A 21,524-nucleotide genomic window follows, 5' to 3' on the forward strand; every position below is an offset into this window, starting at 1 on the left:
AGGCAAAACAGTTGATTCAATATTTCAATATTACTAATTGTTACTGCCCTGATCTAGTTAGTTTCCATTCTCCCCTCTCCCAAGAGGATACATTTTTTAAGTCAAGGTTTGGAGACTAGCAAGGTTGAAGAAAGCACCGCGTTTGTGCTTGAGTTGGGTGTATGTTCCTTGCTCCACCACCTTACCATCCTCCACAAAGGCAATGCAGTCGAGGTTTTTGATGGTGTTAAGGTGGTGGGCCACCACAATGGTTGTTCGACCCACCATGACTCGATCCAAGGCTTCTTGTACCATCTTTTCAGATTGCAAGTCCAATGCACTTGTAGCTTCATCAAGTAACAAAACTGTTGGATTCCTTAGTATGGCTCTTGCTATTGCTAATCTCTGCTTCTGACCTCCTGATAGTTGTAATCCTCTCTCCCCACATTCTGTTTGATACCCTTCTTTGAGAGAACTGGAGAACAATAAACTAGTTCATGTCATGACAGATACAAATCACAACGCCAATTTCTTCAAAAATATTTTCAGAAAAATCAGTTAATTAAGTTTGAGTAACAGCTGGAAACCTCATTTTCCCTACATTAAGTTTATATCATAAATGCATTTTTCTCAGGAAAAATTATCATGAAGAATCTCTATCTTTTGTCCAATTGCTATGAATAATTTCTACTATTAATTATTTTTAAATAATTTAACTTTTGTATATTTTTTGCCAACAACACCCCCTGCCACAATTTAATTAACTATTGTAGGTATCTATTAGCCGTTACGCTCACTTTTTTCCTTGTGCTTCTTTGTTGGTCTACCCCTACTCCTCTTTGGTAATAGATGCCTACAGTAGCCAGTTAAAATGGGGGCAATGGGTGCTATCAATAACAAATATACAAAGGTTGGATTATTTAGAAATAATCAATAGTAGAAATTATTCACAATAGATGAGCAATATATGGGATTATTCAAGACAATTTTTTTTATTAATGAGAAGTATTACATAATGTTTGTTACGAATGTTGAATCAAAAAAACTTCTTTGTTATCATGAACAAGGATAAGTTCATTTACAGTTCATCGTTATTACTTCTATTCAGTTTAGTTATGTTCAGATAAGTTCAAATGCACAAACCCATTAAAATGATGAATTAAATTCAAGAAAGAAAGTCAGCACTACTTACCAAATGAATTCATGAGCATTAGCAGCTCTAGAAGCCTCAATGACTTCATTCTCAGTTGCATCAACCCTGCCAAGGAGAATATTATCCCTAATTGAGCCTGAATAGATAACAGGATCTTGGCTAACAAGTGCCATATGGTTTCTATACCAAGCTACATCAAGCTCTCTTATGTCCAATCCATCTACCTTTACTGCTCCTCTATCAACATCATAAAACCTTTGAATTAAAGCTATTACTGTTGACTTTCCACATCCACTCTTCCCTACTAGTCCTACACTTGTGGCTGCCTTCACTTCTAGGCTGAATTGTCGTAGGATCGGGCTCTCTGGTCTAGTCGGGTAGGCAAAGTCAACCTTCCTTAGCTCTATTCTTCCTGTAATACTCTCTAGTTTTGTCCCTGGTGGGCTGCCTTTATTTTCCTGTGTATCACAAAATAATGATTTTTAGTACCATATTGTAAAACCTGATTCATCACAGATGTTATGCTAGTAAAAAGACTTGTAGTTGAATTGCTAACCATAGAAGCTGATGGCGTGGGAATCAGGGAACACCTATCGAGAATATGAAAAACAGAAGCGACAGCAGCAGAACCCTTGGCAAGATCAGAAGTCATGCTCCCAGCTTCAGCAATAACCTTACCAGTACTCACCAGCACAAAGAAAGTCTTAAAAACATCTCCTGCAGAGATCTCTTTCATTTCGACTAACCTGCCACCATACCAGAAATCCAAAGCCCAACACATAAATGTGAGTCCTTGAGCAGAACCCATACCAATCCCTGCTAGCCACGATTTCTTTCTCCCCTCCTTCCTAGGTTCATTTTGCGCCTCATTGAATATTTCGAGAACTTTTCCTATACTCCCATAAGAAGCCACGATCCTATGATTATAAACTGCCTCAACTGCTATTTGGGTGCTTAGATTTTGAGCCTTAACAAAGTTGTTTGTTATACTAGAAAGAAGAACTTTTCTTGTGTAGAAGCAGAGGATGGTGATGGGTTGAACCGCGATCATTACAAGAGCAAGTTTCCATGCTGTGATCAACCCCATAATCATGGCGATGGTTACTGCTGCCATGGTCTGAACAAGCAGGGAAACTCTGTCTGCAACCAGGGATTTCACCATTGCAGCCTCATTGCTTAGCCTCGAGCAAAGGGCTCCACTAGAATTCTCCTCTTCATCGAACCAAGCTGTCTCAAAACTCAGGATCTTTTCAAGCATTTTCAGTCGGATTCTCTTGGTAAGTCGCTCACCCATGTAGGCAAAACTCGAGTGTTGAATAAGGTTGAAAAGGATGGAAACAAACGAAAGAAATGAGAAAATGAGGCAATATTTTCTAATTCTTAACTTCATTTCTTCATGATCCATTACAAAGAAGGCAGATATCATCGACCCTATTGTCAAGGCATAAGTAGGTTGAACAGCACCAAATATTATCGCAGAGAAACTTCCAATCAAGCCTTGTTTCCACTCGGGTGAATTAAGGGAAAGAAGGCGCAAAAATGAAGGTGCAGGGTGGGAAATCGTTGATGATTTTGGGTCTTCAAATTCAGGTAATGGAGTATTAAAAACAGCCGGACTTGATCTCGCAGTGCTCAATCTTCCTGCACTTCTAGGAACTGATGAAGTAACACCAGGTTCATAACTATGGTCCATCTCATTGTAGCTAAGTTGTTTCTGCATTTTCGTTAACTTCGCATAATGGCCACCATTTTTGTTAATAAGGTCTGTGTGTGATCCTGTCTCCATGATTTGGCCATCGTTGATAACTGCAATCATGTCTGCATTTTTCACTGTGGACAGCTTGTGTGCAACTACCTGTTCATCGTTTGTTTGCACACGTTAAATCGTCATAATATGTTGTAACATTTCATTACTTCAATGCCAATAAGGCGTTCCCACTTAATGGGGGGCGGGGTGTCGGATATAAGTAATGAATTCTCATTTATTAATGAATATATTTCGTACCAGAGTAGTTCTCCCAAGAGAAGCTTGATCAAGGGCGTTTTGAACTAATTTTTCCGATTCAGAATCTAGTGCACTTGTAGCTTCATCTAGTAGAAGAATCACAGGGTTCTTAATAATTGCTCTTGCTATCGCGATTCTTTGCTTTTGACCGCCTGACAATAGTGCACCTCGTTCACCAATCTGTCACATTGCAACACATGATTAGTTCATTAGTCGGAACATGAAGCGGCTTAGTCGTTAGTGAACCCTTATAAGTCAGTATATGTATACCTTTGTTTCATAACCATCAGGAAGTTGTCTAATGAAATTATGTGCATTAGCAGCTTGAGCAGCACCAATAACTTCATCCATAGTAGCATCAAGTTTTCCAAACATGATATTCTCCTTAATCGATGTACCGAACATGGCATGATCTTGGCTAACAAGTCCCATTTGTCCCCTAATCCATTTTAACTTCAAACTTGTTATATCAATACCATCAATCTTAACAAAACCCTCGTTCGAATCATAAAATCTCTGAAGTAGCGCGATTGCAGTAGATTTTCCGCTCCCACTTGCTCCCACAAGGGCAACAGTCTTCCCTGCTTCAACTTTAAGGTCAAAGTCCTTCAGGATTAGGGTATCAGGACGAGACGGGTAGGTGAAGTTTACATGCTCAAATTGTATCTCCCCTTTAATGGTGTCTAGAATTAAACCTTTTTCAGCTTCATCAATTTGTGGAGTTCTGTCTATCCTCTCGAATATTCTAGATGCTGCTACAGAAGCTTCTGTAAAATGCCTCATTTCTGGTAGTGCACTTCCCAGTGATCTGCATCAGATCATGTATGTCAACAACAAATGCCTTGGAATTAATATATGGTTTAATGAATGTTATGGCCATACGTAAAAACATTCATATCATTATATGGTAAGGTTGGTATATCAAACTTATCCTTATCCCTCCTAGATGAGAGCCATTTCAGTGGCATTGTCATTACTTACATTTATACAATTGACAAATAATTTTATGACCCTGTGTGTTTTTCATATTTAAGCTCCATGTTGTTTTATATCATAACATTCTACTGCCTGTCAATGCTGTTCCTGTCAATTTTTGGGCCTTAGGCAAAAAGTCAAAAAGTGCTCATATATAAGTAAAGTTTCACTTATTTTTTCTCGAACTATGTAGTTTAGAAAACATGCGCTTAACTGAGAAACCTAATTGTGCAAGTTCGATCCATGTTAAAAGCTCCTTATGCAAATACTAATTTATAATTATAAGGATTAACTCAATTTGGGCCCCGTCATGAGCTGCGCCCGAGGCGGTTGTACCTCAAAATTACCCTTAGAAAGGACTCTGCTGCCTGCTCTATCTTAACATGTATTCGAGCTTATAATAAAATTTTGAGGACCTTTAACTTACTTTTGAAAGGCTCTATAGAATCGGACATATTGTACACTGCCTAGAACCTCCTATAGTGGTTTATGCATGCAAAAATAGTTTGATAATCATCTTCAGAGTCATGTAAGCAGATGAAAAAATGGGGAAAAGTGAAGAATAAACAAAATAGAACTTGTTTAGTTATGATTCAGTGAAAAGAGTGTAAATTAAAGATGAAAAAGTTGATAATCAAGTAAAGTGTGAGAGTGATTGGTTAAATCAGGCACTAATAAAAGTTATGTTGATCAATGGAAAAAATAATGTTTTTATATCCTCTTTTCGCCCCAATGGGTTCTATAAAGATCAACCAAAAAAAGCCAAATTTGATGGCTTTCACTAATGGATTTTGTCAAGATACATACAAGTTTTTAAAAAGCAAACAAAATCAGAAGCGGCAAAAGTCATAAGATAATATCCATCCGATTAAGAAGGCTGATGGGTTCGATTTAGGTTGGGTCTAATGAGTCTAAGATTTTTAATGGGCTCCAAATGAGTTTTGATTAAATTATTTATAGTTATATTTTAAAGATTTTATGTGTTAGAGTATGTATAGCAGGTTTATGTATAACGGTTACATGTATTACGGTTATTTAGCATAAGTAAGTAGTAAAGCAGTTACAGAAGCAGTTGCTTATTAGAAGCAGTTACTTCAAGCAGTTTCTTTGAACTCTTGTACAAATAAACACCATTACAATTGAATGAAAGACACAGAAATTAACAATAAACTCCAAAACTTAGTGTTAAACCAGAAATCATGGTATCAGAGCAGCAACGATTCTAAGTCGTTTTTGCAGCCTCATCACATACCGATTAACCTACCTTTAATACGAAAATAATCTAGAAATGGCAGATGAATCAAGGACTGTTGTTGCACCAGATCAACTAGTCACAATGGGGCAGTTGTTGCAACTGTTCAAACAGTTAAACACCAACACACTGCCTACAGAAAACACGATTGGCACCCACACTCTCACAATATCAGAGAAATTAACAAACCAAAATTACACAAAATGGTCCAGGCTGATGCACTTAGCCATTAGTGGACGAGATCGTCTCAGTCACATCATCGACGACCCACCATCCACAAACGACCCAGCGTACAACCAATGGACCAGACGTGATTCGATTGTTATCTCATGGATTTTAGAGAATATAGATTGTGATTTAGTGAACCAGTATCTCGATTTCCCAACAGCCAAAACATTGTGGCAAGGGATTGAGACACTTTACAGTAGTGGGAGGGATGGCCTGCAAATATTCGATCTAACAGTCAAAGCCAACAAAATCCAACAAGGAACAGACACAATTGAAATATATTACAGCAAATTACTCATGCTATGGAAAGAAATCGACAGGAGGCAACCAAACCCTATGAAAGATCCAGACGATATCATCGTTTATAATCAATTAATTCAAAAAAATCGACTGTACCAGTTCTTAGCAGGGATTCATCAAACATTCGACAAAGATAGGCGAGATCTCTTACTGTTAGATCCACTCCCAACAGTGGAGGAACCTTATGCAAGTATAAGGAGAGAGATATTGAGGCGTGGAATCATGAAGACGGAGCCCTCATCAGATTTGGATCACCGGGCCCCGGTGGAGTTTTTACGGCCAAAGGAAGGACTTACCGGCGGGAAGATGAGACAACTCACCTAAAATGTACCCACTGTGGTGGTACAAGACATACGAGAAACGAGTGCTTTAAACTCGTAGGCTACCCGGAATGGTGGCCCAATACAAAGAAAAGGGGGAAAAAAAATCGGCACGTTTTTCAGATCAAAACCGGACCGGAAAGGTAGCAATGGGATGGAGTACAGAGAGACATGCATCCATGGATGAAGATGAAAGGGAGAAACAAGGAGAAACCAGAGAAGCCATGAACGTACCTGAAGAAGAAGGTTCCAGAAGCAGGAAAGAAGGAAAGCTTCTCTCCCTTTCAAACGGCGCAGCAGTAGGGTTAAAACCGGGGGGGGGGGGGGTGTAAATAGGGGAAGGGGGTCACGTGACTCCTTGCTCCCACCCTTAAACAATTCGTCCCTTTTTAATACTTCATCTTATTTTAAAGGGGGTTGGATCTTTGACTGTGGTGCTACCGATACAATGTCATATGACCCGAACGATTTTTTGACTCATGACACACCTATGAAAGACATCATTAAAACAGCTAATGGGGAAGGGATTAAAGTGAGCGGAGCTGAAACTATTTCTTTCACAAAAAATCTCACTTTAAAAAATTATTTATTTGTCCCTGACCTGTCACATAAATTATTGTCAGTAAGCCAACTCACTAGAGATCTCGATTGTACTGTTCTCATTAAACCCGGATGTTGTTTTGTGTAGGATGCTCAGACAGGGAAAATTACTGGGCGTGGTATTGAGAGAGGTGGACTATATTACTTGGAAGAGGAGACTCAAAAAGGCAAAGCAGTTCTTGTTCGTGGGTCAGAGGAAAGACTACTATGGATGTGGCATCGACGTTTGGGACATCCATCAGTAGGGTATCTAGAAAAACTTTTTCCTAATTTTGTAGGGCTAAAAACTGAGTTTAAGTGTGAAACTTGTATTCTTGCAAAGAGTCATAAACACTCGTATTCTAATAGTTTGAATAAAGCCGATATGCCTTTTATGCTGGTTCATTCTGATGTGTGGGGTCCTACTCTCGTAGTAGGACTACATGGTTTTTCATATTTTGTTACATTTATTGATGATTGCACCCGAATGAGTTGGATTTACTTCCTTAAACAGAAATCTGAAGTGTTTCATGTGTTTGTTGAATTCTATAATATGATCTGTACCCAAATCCAAACCCAACCCCGCATGTTTCGAACTGATAATGGGAGAGAATATATTAACTCTAACATGCAACAATTCTTTAAACAAAAAGGACTTATTCATCAGACCTCTTGTCCTAATACACCCCAACAAAATGGAATGGCAGAACGGAAAAATCGCACACTTCTTGAGATGACCCGTGCTATGATGCTTGACTCCCGTGCTCCCACTCATCTTTGGTCTGAAGCTATCGCCACCGCCAACTACCTTACCAATAGACTTCCCACAAAGAGTCTTCAATACCACACACCCTTAGCCTCCCTCCAAACCCAATTTTTTGTACCTTTCTCACACACTCTACATCCTCGTATATTTGGGTGCACAGTCTTTGTTCATTGTCCGGCTCGGGTACGAAACAAATTTGAACCAAGAGCAGTCAAATGTGTTCTTATTGGATATGGTAGGAATCAGAAAGGTTATCGATGTTATGAGCCCTTAACTAGAAAAGTCTATACCACCATGGACTGCGAGTCAATTGAGAATGAATACTACTACCACCATCTTCAATGTCAGGGGGAGAAGCAAAATGACGATCTCAGATGGTTAGTTACTCCGTGGTGGTCCAACCTAAACCCAAAAGATCAAGTAGACAATGCTACAGAGTCACCTCACCAAGACGTTTTGTCCACTCCTCCGCCACCACCCATCCTGTCTGATCATCAGGTGAGTCATACAAATCTTGATAATATTACTCCAGAAGACACTGACAATGAAAATGTGATTGTTGATACTTTGAATGAGGAAATTGTCACAGATACAGAAACAGGGAATCATGACAGTCAAAATGTTGATCGTGAATCATATGTTTTGCCCCCTCGTTCCACTCGAGGAGTTCCTCCAAGGAGATATGATCCTGAATATGAAGCAAAACGTTCGAGATATCCCATTGAGAAGTCTGACACAGGAAATTTGTCACAGAATGCCTTAGCATTTAAGGCAACCCTAGATGCAACCAAAATCCCGACCACAGTCGAAGAAGCCCTAACTTCCGTTCACTGGAGGAAAGCTATGGAGGAAGAGATTAATGCTCTCAAGAAGAATGGCACATGGGAAAAGTGCACCTTACCGAAAAAAAAAGAAGGTCGTCGGATGTAAATGGGTGTTCACAATCAAATACAGATCAGATGGCACGATTGAAAGATACAAAGCTCGACTCGTGGCAAAAGGATACACTCAGACGTATGGAGTTGATTACTCAGAAACCTTCTCTCCGGTTGCTAAGCTTGATACAATTCGAGTACTGTTCAGCATTGCAGCAAACTTAGACTGGCCCCTTCATCAATTTGACGTGAAAAATGCATTTCTGCATGGAGAACTACAGGAGGAAGTGTACATGGAAGCCCCACCAGGGTTTACATCAGGGTTCTCAGAGAATGAGGGGTGCAGATTGAGGAAGGCTTTGTATGGGTTGAAACAATCCCCTAGAGCGTGGTTTGGAAGATTTAACTCTGCAATGAAGAAATTTGGTTACGGGCAAAGCAATTCAGATCACACCTTGTTTCTTAAACGAAGAGGGGGCAGAATAACATGCCTGATAATTTATGTCGATGATATGATCATTACCGGGGATGATAGAGACGAAATTGCAAATCTGAAGGGAAAACTATATCGAGAATTTGAGATGAAAGACCTGGGTAGGCTGAAGTACTTTCTAGGGATTGAAGTTTTTAGATCAAATAAAGGAATTTTCATATCCCAAAGGAAGTATGTTTTAGACCTGTTAACTGAAACAGGGATGCTGGACTGCAATCCCATCGAGACACCAATGATGATGAACCATGGACTACAGATGATTGAAGGAGGGAAATTAGCTGATCGGATGCAATATCAACGCATGGTAGGAAAACTAATCTACTTAGCTCACACAAGGCCTGATATTGCATATGCAGTAGGAGTAGTCAGCCGGTTCATGCACAGACCACAGGTTCAGCATATGGACGCAGTTTATCGAATTCTCAGATACCTCAAAGGATGCCCTGGAAAGGGAATTTTATATATCAGAAGAATGGTCATCTTAATCTTGTGGCATATATAGATGCAGATAGGGCAGGTGATAGAGATGATAGAAAGTCAACTTCAGGCTACTTTACTCTGGTGGGAGGAAATCTAGTCACCTGGAGGAGCAAGAAACAAAAGGTGGTTGCTATGTCTAGTGCAGAAGCTGAGTTCAGGGGTGTAGCAAAGGGAATTACAGAAGTCCTATGGTTGAGAAAGTTACTAACTGAACTGGGATTCCCTCCTAAAAGGAGTTGCGAGCTATACTGTGATAATCAAGCGGCTATCAACATTTCAGAAAATCCAGTTCAACATGATCGCACCAAACATGTAGAAGTCGACAGGCATTTCATAAAGGAGAAATTTGAAGCCCAAGTAATCAAGCTTCCACATGTTAAGTCCAAGGATCAGCTAGCTGACATTCTTACAAAGGCGGTTGGAACTCAGTTCTTTGAAGAGGTTCTATGCAAGTTGGGTGTTGGTGACCCTACGACCCAACTTGATTGGGAGTGTTAGAGTATGTATAGCAGGTTTATGTATAACGGTTACATGTATTATGGTTATTTAGCATAAGTAAGTAGTATAGCAGTTACAGAGGCAGTTGCTTATTAGAAGCAGTTACTTCAAGCAGTTTCTTTGAACTCTTGTATAAATAAACACCATTACAATTGAATGAAAGACACAGAAATTAACAATTAACCCCAAAACTTGGTGTTAAACCAGAAATCATTATGCATCAAAATAATTTTATGAGTTGTAAATGAATCGAAATAAATATAAAATAGTTTTAAAACGAATATAAAATTAATTTTTAGTTGTATATTAGGTGAGGTCGCCCATAAAATATTAGAAACGATACTGAAAAAAGTCGAAATTCATTACTATTGACATTTAATAAAATTTAGTATCGTTAAATGAACTTTTTTCTCTGATAGTGTCACAAAAAAGGGAAGAGTTATTAGGGTTGGTACATGTCACAATCAGGAGGATCAATGGACATATAGACTTTGAAAGAGAAAGTTACACGAATATATTGATTTATTTACATCGTGTCTACTAGGGGCTTAGGGCACCAACGCACCATGCACTGTATCATGTCAATAATTATTTTGTCCTACGCATTTTAAATCATTACTCCATATAAAAGGAAATAATGTAAAATGAATAAAATATATATGATTGTATTGTCTCATTCATTTTAAATTATTTAGAAAAAAATTATTATAATATAATTTAAAATGATGTAAAATGAATAAAAATTAGCATTAGATAAAATTAACATGCCCTAATACATCATTAAAAAAGGTGAAGCAATATTAATAGAATTCCAAACTAAGATCATTCTAGAATGATAGAGGATATTCTGTGGACATGAAAATAAGGCAAATTTATTAAAACGAACTAATATTATTTATAGTGTACATGAGATTTATTCATATGTATTTTATTTATTTATATGCTTTTCACAACTGGGGTTTTTCTGTAGATTTATCTGTGGATCTTTCTCGAGTCGAGGTACTTTTTGGCCATATTTGCCTTTATAGATATGAGTTGTCGCCTTCTTTCCTTTCTTCCTTAGACTTTGATCATAATCCTATGCTTTATAATCGTTAGTGTAGTCGTGTAGGTTTTATTATTGCATACAGTTTTAACCAAATAATAACTTTGTATGGGATGTGTTAAATTTTAGCAAATCTGTTTGTATAGTTTTAATCATATGAATATGATTCGAATTAAATCACATCGAACACTATATGCAATCTCTACCCACTTCACCTAATTTGACTGCTTAATGAACCAATGTTTACTCTTCACAATAGTGAAAAGTAGGAAACCCAATCGTGAACAGGCTTAATTTGAGTAGCTAATCCATAAATATATCAGTAAATAGACTTAATATATTAAAGAAAGGAAACAAAATTATAAAATCTCAACTTTATATTGTCTGGTAATAAAAATCTAAGATTAATATCCAAAAATCTCATATTATATTATTTATTCATCTAACATTAATATAACGTGGTGCAATAATAAGAAAAAGTTTAAATCTAGCTGTATATTAAAATAATAAAAAAAAAAAAACCAAAATAATTGGTATCTAGAATAATTTAATTATAGCATCAAATGCTTGATAGAACAATCTAGTATGTTGTAAATGTCGGCAATAGCATGGTAAAAGAATTGCACTGACTTACATCATCATCATCCTATTCAGTGTATCCCGCTCATAGAAAAAAGACAAGGTCTAGAGAGGGAAGGACAGCAGCAACTCATACCCATAAAGGAGAGCGCGACCAAAGGAGTCCCTCGGCTCGAGAAAGATAAGAAGACGTAGCTACACGAGAAAGATAAAATAAATACATATAAATAAAATAAAGAAGTAGAACCAACTACAAAAGAAAACATAAAAGAAAACAAAAACTAATAATAAAAGAGACGAGAGAAGCAAGATGGCAAGAACACCAAAAGGTAACCTAAAAAGGACATCAATAGTCTAAAACATGGATATGGCGCCTCCAACTACTCCTATCCCTAGTCAAGTCCTCAGAGAGGTTTAACTCATGTAAGTCAACTTTTATTTGCTTTTCCCAAGTTCTTCTGGGTCTTCCTCGACTCCTCTTACCCTCTATTATAATGCTTTCTACCCTCCTCACAGGGGCGGCGAAAGTCTTTCTCTGCACATGTTCAAACCACCTCAATCTATTTTCACGCATTTTTCCAGAAATAGGGGTTACCCCTAGTTTGTCCCTAAACTCTTGGTTCCTAATTCGATCCATCAATGTGTGCCCACACATCCACCTCAGCATACGCATTTCTGTAACTTCCATCTTATGTTCAAAGATCTTCTTTACAGGCCAACATTCAGTCTCATATAGCAGAGCAGGTCTGATTGCCGCCCGGTAGAATTTTCCTTTTAACTTGCTTGGGAATTTCCTATCACATAGCACCGCGGTGGCTGCTCGCCACTTGAGCCAACCCGCTTGTATACGATGATTTACATCTCCGTGAATCTCCTCATCCCAAATACTTGTATTTGGTCGTACTTTTAATAACTGCTTCATCAATAGACACCTCTGGTTCACCTACCGGTGCTGTCCCACTAAAGTCACGGCGCAAATACTCGGTTTTCGTACGACTAATGCGCAACCCTTTACCTTCTAAAGCTTCCCTCCACTCATCCAATTTGTAACTAACCTCCTCTCTAGTTTCTGCTACCAGCACTATGTCGTCAGCGAATAGCATGTACCACGGTACCGTCTCCCAAATAGATTTAGAGGGCTCTTCCATAATGACAGTAAAAATGAAAGGGCTTAGAGCTGATCCCTGATGTAGTCCAACTTTAACCGAAAAAGACTATGTTATCCCCACCGGTGTTTGGATGTTGGTTGAAACTCTGTCATACATATCCCGTATAGCCTCAATGTACACTGAAGAGATACCTCTAGTCTTGAGGCTATCCCAAATGACATGTCGTGGTATGCTATTAAATACGCTTTCTCCAAGTCAATGAATACCATATGCAAATTTTTCTTTCGCTCCCTATATTTTTCCATCAGTCTCCTCAAAACATGGATTGCCTCAATGGTTGACCTTTCTAGCATAAAATCTAATTGGTTCTCTCTAATCACCATTTCTTGTCTAATTCTCCTCTCTATTACTCTTTCCCACGATTTCATTGTGTGGCTTAGAAGTTTGATACCTCTATAGTTCCCGCATACGTGCGCATCGCTTTTGTTTTTAAATAGAGGTATTAGTGTGCTATTCCTCCATTCTTCTGGCATCTTATGTGTCCTCAAAAAAAATATGTGTTATAAATATGTGTTATATACTACAAAGAACACAAAAAAAAAAAAATTGGGTTAAGCCACGTAAAGGCTATACCACAAACATTACAATATGAGTGTTAATCAAAATTATGATTAATGAGAGATAAGTGAGACATAAGCTTACATAAAAATATAAGCGAAAAGTGTATAGGCGTGGAACAAGTGTCCCACCAAAAATAGTTGTACAATTTATGATGTATTTAATATTTGTATTCAGTGAATATAATACAATATTTTATTTGGGTCCAATTACAAATTCCGTGTGCTCCCAAAAACTTCTATCATGGTATTAGAATAGGAAGATCGAAAGGCCGAGAATAAAGTACAATGAAGATTTAGTAGAAGAAATTATAAAGAATGTTAATGACATGGGCATTAACAAAAGAATTTGAAGAAATTTGACAATAAAAAGAGATTGATAAATAAATCTTTATGAAAGAAATATGAAAAGTTGGTAACAAGAACACTAATTAGAGAAAAAAAATGAAGAGAAAATATGAAAAAAAATTGGTGGAAGTTGATAATAAGAGTACAAAAAAAAGGAAGAAGATATAAATAAAAAACTGAAGCGAAAAAAATAAGAAAAAATTAAAAGAACCTTAGTGAAAAAGTTTGTAATGGCTAGTAACAAGATTACCTAAAAAAATAAAAGAAGAAAATAAAATAAAATGAAAACAAGGAATTATGGAGAAGTTTAAGATGAAAACATAAGATTGTTACATGTATGACATGGGGTGGTGACATGGGCACAAATAATTAAAAATTTTAGAGAAAGAAAATATTTTAGAAAATTACAGGTGACATGAGCACAATCCACAAGAAAATATGCTACAAATAAATAGTAGCTGGAAGACGCTTAGTAATAAGAATACCAGTAAGAAGACATAAGAAGACAAATGCACTTCAATGACGAGGGATAATTGACAACATGGGCATCAGAAAAGAAAATTCAAAGTATGAGATTGCAAGTGTGGGTAACAAGGACATCAACAATAAATTAAGGTTTTTTTTATTAGGGAGAGTATTAAAATAATAATAAAAAAAAAAAAAAAAAAAAAAAAACAAAATAATTGGTATTTAGAATAATCTAGCATCAAATGCTGGATAGAACAATCTAAGTATGTTGTAAATGTCGGCAATAGCATGGCAAAAGAATTGCACCGACTTACACTAGCTATAAATATGTATTATATACTACGAAGAACACGAAAAAAATAGGTTAAGCCACGACCATAAACATTACGATACGAGTATTAATCAAAATTTGTAATTTATGAGATAAATAAGGCATAAGTTCACATAAAAATATAAATAAAAAGTGTATAGATGTGGAACAAGTATCCCATTAAAAATAGTTGTATAATTTATGATTTATTTAATATTTGTATTCAGTAAATATAATACAATTTTTATTTGGATCAAACTACAAATTTCGCGTGCGCCTAAAAGCTTTTATCACTATACAAGCTTTAAAATGCAACAAAAAGCGATCAACAAGTACTTTAATGAGTAAATGATATATATATGGAATTTTTATATGTTAATCAAAAGTAAAACTTTTATTATCCGGCGGTAGGATTCTTTTGACCCTAAGCAAGATAGATATTTGCCTAGGTCCATAACTAAAAGGGGTTCTCAATAACTAGAAAGGGTTCCCAAAGCTTGTAAAATTATAACTTTATTTTTGCCGAACATCTATTAAAGACCAAAATCAATTCTCTATAGAATTGGCTTATTTCTTTTATTTTGCTTAGGATCCATAAAAAATATAAGGAACGGGCGGATAATGGTGAGATTATTAAATTTGAATTTTTTTTTTCTTAAAGAAATTAAGTGTAATACTACCTTCGATTTTTAATAGTTGCTACAGTCATTATATCAACTACTGTTCATCAACTGATGTTATTAATTTGGCATATGAAGTATTTTTTATGTATAATGTAAACATACTCAAGTGAGATCTTATTTGATTTATTATAATACATATTTTTTATGATATTAACTTTATATAATTCTTAATCATATGAAATGAAAAACTAAAATTGTGCATTAAATAGAGTGAAAACAGAAGTGTAGCAACTATTCCATTACGAACCATAGGAATTTATATACTTCATCCATTCTGAAATAGCTGCTACGTAAGGATTATCGGTACTATTCATCTTTCAAGCTTATTTTTTATATTGAGACTAATGTGTGAAAAAATATAGTTAAGTGAGATTTTATTTAAATCATTTAATCGAATACTTTCATAATATCAAATTTTTATAATTTTTAGTTAAGCTTAGCTTAATATATAGATAATCAAAGTTACACATAGGATTGCATAAAAAGTAAAATGTAAGAGCAAGGAAATACTTACAGTCCTCCCATGATGAATGTAACACTAGAAGCATAGATTCTGCCACCAGTTTCTCCATGGTACATCACCAATCGACTTCCATACCAAGCAAGAAATGCCCAAATCGCAAAAGCAAGTCCTGTACTTCCAACTGCCATTCCTTTTGCAATCCCTTGCTTAACTCCAAGCTTCATAGTTGTTTCCAAAATGGAAGAGTATTTTTCTAGAATGTTCTTTTCAGCAGTGAAGGAATACACTGTTTTAATGGAGCTTAAAGCTTCTCCTATAATGGTGTTGGCTTTGCTGTATTCTTTGTAAGACTTTTTAGTAAGAAAAAGAAGGTATTTACCATATATCATTCCTGGTATTAGTAAGAGTATCACTGTTGGAAAGGCTACTATCGCTAACCTCCATGAAAAGTAAGCTGAGAATGCCATTCCTGATAAGAATGATGATGAGTGCATCAAGAATATTGGCACCTGAAAACCCCCAAAACAATACAATTATATTCAACTTTTTATGTCTATCTTTATTAAATCAAATTTCAGGGATTAAACTAAAACATAATCTCTGTTAGACATTTGGAGTATATAATTAAAGACCTAGATTGTATATAGTATGGAATAAAAACTCTCCCATTACGTTACGTAACAGTCGTTATATAACTTGTTTGAAAGTTGTCGCGACATTAAATCCCGTTATATAACGGTTCACGAAATTTCACGGTCAAAAAGCTGCGTTGACCGTTATATAATATGTAACGCCAGTTATTTTATCGTTATAACGTTAGTTCACCGTTACAACGTTATTTGTCTTCCCATTAAAATTTTATTAATACCCATTAACTTTAATTATTACGATTACTTAAATTATAGTTGCTCATAATTTTAGTTGATAAACAAAATAATGAACTAATAACTACTAAGTTAATTAATTATACACTAAAAGAATCAAATATTGCAATTAGAATAGCTAGTTGCATATTATTGCATAATAATAGTAGTTCAACAACAAAAATGCAATTATAAGTTCAAAACCCTTTATGTGATTTTTTTTTCAAAAATCACACTGCATCGGCTGCGATTCGCATTATTTTTCTGTTATAGCCGTTTTCTGCGACACCACGACTCTTTCCGCAAACGCAACCGCGACCGCGACCGCGATTTTTTCCATGTATATACTACATATTATATATAGTAGTGGGACAATATGCAATAATAGCAAAGTCCAAATAATGCCGAAAAGTCAAAACACAAAATAAGAAAACAAAAGAAAAGCACCGAAACGACGAGTCGTCGCTTGTTCTCTGCCTGTCTCAATTTGGGACAGAAACAAAAGCCGACTCAGCTTTTGGCGGAACGCCTACTCGTCGCCTATAAACGACTTGTCACCAGTGCATAGATCTTGATTTTGCAGTTTGGTTGGTTTATTTCGTTAGTAATCATTGATTCCGATCATTGCTAATGATTTACACCTAAAAATGTAGGTAGTAATCTTTGGATGAAACAAGCATTTGTTTCATAGTTTGGATTTGGATGAAGTATCATTTATTTCATAAGTTGGCATTGGTTGACACACAACTCTATAAATAGGATGTGTGTGCATAAGGAAATTCCACCCATCTTACATACATTTTCTAAATTCTTCTTTTGAACATACATTTTTCTTGGTTCTTTTTTCATGAAGTGCAGTGAAGGAGTAATTAACTTTCAATATATACTAAGTTCTTTTATTATGAATTTCATTATTCATCCCAAGCATCCTTATGAGAGAAATGTCACAAAAGGAAAGTGTTTACACGTCTTCTATTAATATCAAGTTTCCAAGCGACATTCTTTTTGCAACCTAATCTTTGTGGTGTATTCTTTGATGATTAGAAGAGTTCTATAGCCAATGTTCAAGGGAATTACAAATAGTGTTGTATTTTGTACTTCGTTGTTGTAATATATTTGTAATAACTTTATAATTCCAATAATCTCATTTTCATGTGTTAATGATTTATTATTATCATTAATCAATCAAGAAAGCTCTGTAAACATTATTCTTGATAATATGTAAGATATTTGAAATATATATATTTTTTTCACTTTCATAGATGTATTTTATATTCAGGGCCATCTCGATTATTTTTGGGCCCTGCAACAAAATTTTAAATATTGCTACTTAAAACCTTAAAACTATATTGGGTATTTGACATTAGCTTGTTGGTTGTTTGCCTTTTAGTTGACTTGTTTGACGAGTTGAAAAGTGTTGGTTATTTTTATCGGTTTTTATGCTGATTTTTATAAGTCCACTATTCACGGTGATATTTGATAATGGAACGAGCTTAATGTCGCTAAACCTATTGGGTCACACTGTATCAACGTGTGAGATTATTTTGTGTGTTTGGACCTATATTAGTCTAGATTCATATGATTAATCTAGTCGGACTAGATATTATTCATAATCTCACTATTTAATATAATAGGTTATATTAAGTAAATAAATTTGCAAAGTCTTTACAAAAGGAATTTATTTGTGTCTTCTACATATATAGCCTCTAATTAATTAGCTCCATGAAAAGAGTGTGCCGTGGGCTTTTTTTCTTTTGGGAAAAATCACACAATTAGTTTAAGAATTATTCTTAAACATCGTACTAGTATACGAGGTTTGACAAGACGTTGTGGGTGGACTACATTAGAGGAACTATATTTGCGGTTCTTGTCTTGTGGTTATATTTTGCTAGTGAATTCACACTACAAAGATATAATTTTCGTTTCGATATTTATTTGTTTCATCTCATGTCAATAATTGAGTCTTGGAAAGGTTTTATTTTTTCACGTGTTAAAAGTTAATATTACTAGAACCCTACAAAAGAGATATCATCTTAAAACCCTATGTAATGGAGAAAGTGCTCCAACGACTAATGTGAGAGTAACCGATTTGGGTAGGAATGCCAATCTTTTCGGATTTACCATTCAATTTTATATGATCGGAAAACACAAGGTGCACGCACTCAATAAGTCAAAGAGATATCATCTTAAAACCCTATGTGATGGAAGAAAATGCTCCAATGACTAATGTGAGAGTAACCGATTTGGGTAAGAATGCCAATCTTTTCGGATTTACCATTCAATTTTATATAATTGGAAAACATGAGTTGCATACACTTCATAAGAAAAAGAGATTACAATAATAAGAGGAAGGGTTCCAATAACTTATATAATATACGCATCATCTTTAATTCATCAATATAATACAAATCATCCCAACATTTCACTATATAGTACTCCTATTTAGCAACAATTGTATACACTTAAGAAAATCATGCGTTTGCCAGAATAAAAACTAACAACTATATTTTGGCAACTGTCAAAATAAACACATTATAGTTTCACCCTTATCTTACTTTCTCGAATATGAAACAGGCGAGAGTTTCTAATAAGTACTCCAAATTTAAAAGAGTATACGAACCACCATATTTTTATGATTCAAAATTTCTATATACTTCATAGTAATAACAATTTGTTTAAACTTTTATTTGAATTAATTTCTTTTTATATTTTATGTGTATTAGACCTCGAAAATTGTTGGATATCTAAAGGATTGGTGAGAAAAGCATGTAAAGAAGAAAACGGAGGAAGTTGTGGCTCAAGCACAATCGAGCAGTTCAGTTCAATTGAACGATCTTCATTCAATCGAGCCAGTACTTTTGTGTTTTCTCTGTTTTGGATCTTAGACTATGTGCTCGAACGAACAGGTGGTTAGCCCAATCAAGCAGCCATGTAGAGTCGTGTTCATACGTATTGTAATTTAAAGATTGTTTTCGCCAATATACATGTTGCTTTAATGAATGACATATGGTGGCTTCTGATCGATTAGAAGTTAAGTTTCATACTCTCTACATATATAGAGATTATATATCATCATTTAATTTAGAGGTTTGAAAAATACTAAAATCAATATTTCTATGATTTCTTAATCTCATCCTAATAACATTTCTTTGTATGTATTAAAATAGTTGTATGAATGGATGTATCTTGAAGTTTATACAAAAAAGTATCGTTGAGGGGTGAAATAACACTAATAAAAGCGTAGCGCTTTCATTCGATCAAGTTTTCCGAGAATGACATAGGATATCAATTTGCCAATTACATGCTAGCTAGCAATTATTTGTATACCCACATTATCATTAATAAAAAGTAGTATGAAATATCATATTTATAATCAATTAGACATAAAAAAAAAAAAAGAAAAAAAAAAATGAAACTAAAGAAGGAAGATGACAAGCATACCTTCTCACTTAAAGCCTCTTGAATAAGTGAAGTATCTTTAGATATACTATTCACGACCTCGGAAGTAGTAGCCTCTTGTGAATCAAAGAAGCCAACTTCTTGCCGAAGTATGGCTTCCAAGTACTTGTATCGAATTCTCAACACTTGTCGTTCACTTGTTTTGCTCCAACAATATCCCTCTACATATAACCATATTTCACCAACTTGTTAGAATACAAACCAAAACTACATTTTTTTCAATAAATTTATTTATAAGAATAATTTTCTTAATTTCTCTCTTGTTTGAAGGTTAACATGTAAAAGGTAATGTTGGAAAAATAACTCATGTGTAATATCACAAAGGAAAATTAAAGAGAGGCTAACTAACATATAAGCTTGATGGACTACTCTTCTTATTATTAATTGATTTTCACAAATTCTTGTATAAGACAGTCTGATTGTGAGACATGCCTCATATTTGGGTTAAATAGCCCAATAATAAAAACTTTTAACTTATGGGCTTCTTGTTTTGAGGTCGTTTCTCAGTGAAACGTTCTCATACAAAACGAGCTGATTGATTTTAGGATGAAACCTTATTAGGCTTGTGTGTAGCCAACTCTTCTCTTTTGTAGGTCTGATTGTGTACAAGACCAATAACAAATAATTTATCATTCTCTTAATTAATTTGCTAGCTAATACTAGGGTTTACATACTTAAATTAGTAATTAAATGACTTACCCAAGAAAGCCACCACCATAATTGCTAGTCCCAAGTAGACAAAGTATAAACTACACTGATAGTACAACCAAAAGCATAAAAAATGACTTAGCATCTCATATAGAGCAGTGCAATAATTATAAACAAATTAGTAGAGTTAATTAAGTACTTTAAATCTAGAGATCCTCCATGTTTAAATATTAATCTCAACAAGAGGCTATACTAATTATATTACTTAATTAAGCTAATTAAAAATACAAAACTATATATTATACAACTAATTACCTTTTCAACCTCAGACATGAAGGTGTTAGTATTAGCCCCTTGGGTATTTTGACCAAAGCCTAAACTATTCATAATCTTACTAGCAAAGATTAAGAGAATGTTTGTTGACATTCCATCACCTAATGCACCAAAGGCACCTGAAATCATTAGGAGATAATCAATCCAATCTGCATATCTTAAGATTATCCCTAATGAGTTTCTTTTCTTCCTTTCATTTCTTATTTTTTCTTCCTCCATTATGATTTATTTGATTTTTTGTTTTGTATCAATTAACTAGCTTAATTTACTATTGAAATGAAGCTTATATGTAATTAATTAGGCCTTATAAGCTTTAATTATTGCTATATAAAGGGAGGGGGGAAATTTGGTAAAAGAGAAGGTGCTAAAAGAGAGAAGGCTATGGGGGTGGGTAGCTAGAAGGTCATGAGTTGCTATAAACAAGGGATGTGTTTATATACATATACAAGAGCTTTATATGAAAGCAATCCCTTGATAAACTACTCATGCATGACTATTATGTGGGGTTGACAACAATTATATACTAATGACAATTAGTATAACTTTATAACAATTGGCCTTGTTAACAATTCTTGTGCTTGTAGCATTAATTTTTTGGAAAAATTAGGCTTGACTCAAATAACCTAAAACGTTGTCTTAAATAGTTGTCTTAAATATAACTCAATTCGATTTGAGTTGTGTGGATTTAAATTTGAT

The 21,524-nt window shown here is 35.1% G+C and overlaps 1 protein-coding gene across 1 annotated transcript; it reads right to left on the minus strand.

The window, feature by feature from the left end:
- LOC130815816 (putative ABC transporter B family member 8) lies at positions 1–21,235 on the minus strand. The gene is made up of 9 exons (XM_057682304.1): positions 20,811–21,235; positions 20,547–20,601; positions 19,830–20,008; positions 15,577–16,034; positions 3,408–3,945; positions 3,138–3,317; positions 1,689–2,987; positions 1,172–1,590; positions 1–454 (listed from the first exon to the last, which is right to left on the minus strand). Exons 1-9 carry the CDS (start codon positions 21,045–21,047, stop codon positions 97–99), a joined length of 3,723 nt encoding a protein of 1,240 aa, XP_057538287.1. The 5' UTR covers positions 21,048–21,235; the 3' UTR covers positions 1–96.
- Positions 21,236–21,524: the final 289 nt, after the last annotated feature.

This window comes from Amaranthus tricolor, chromosome 6 (assembly GCF_026212465.1).
Source record: "Amaranthus tricolor cultivar Red isolate AtriRed21 chromosome 6, ASM2621246v1, whole genome shotgun sequence".
NCBI lineage: Eukaryota > Viridiplantae > Streptophyta > Magnoliopsida > Caryophyllales > Amaranthaceae > Amaranthus > Amaranthus tricolor.

Excerpts from the sequence above, each read along its gene's own strand:
- LOC130815816 (XM_057682304.1), bottom strand. The coding sequence starts at position 21,047 with ATGGAGGAAGAAAAAATAAGAAATGAAAGGAAGAAAAGAAACTCATTA. Across the intron at positions 20,602-20,810 it reads TCATGTCTGAGGTTGAAAAG|TGTAGTTTATACTTTGTCTA; the intron begins GTAATTAGTTGT and ends TTGTACTATCAG. Across the intron at positions 2,988-3,137 it reads CTCTTGGGAGAACTACTCTG|GTAGTTGCACACAAGCTGTC; the intron begins GTACGAAATATA and ends AACGATGAACAG.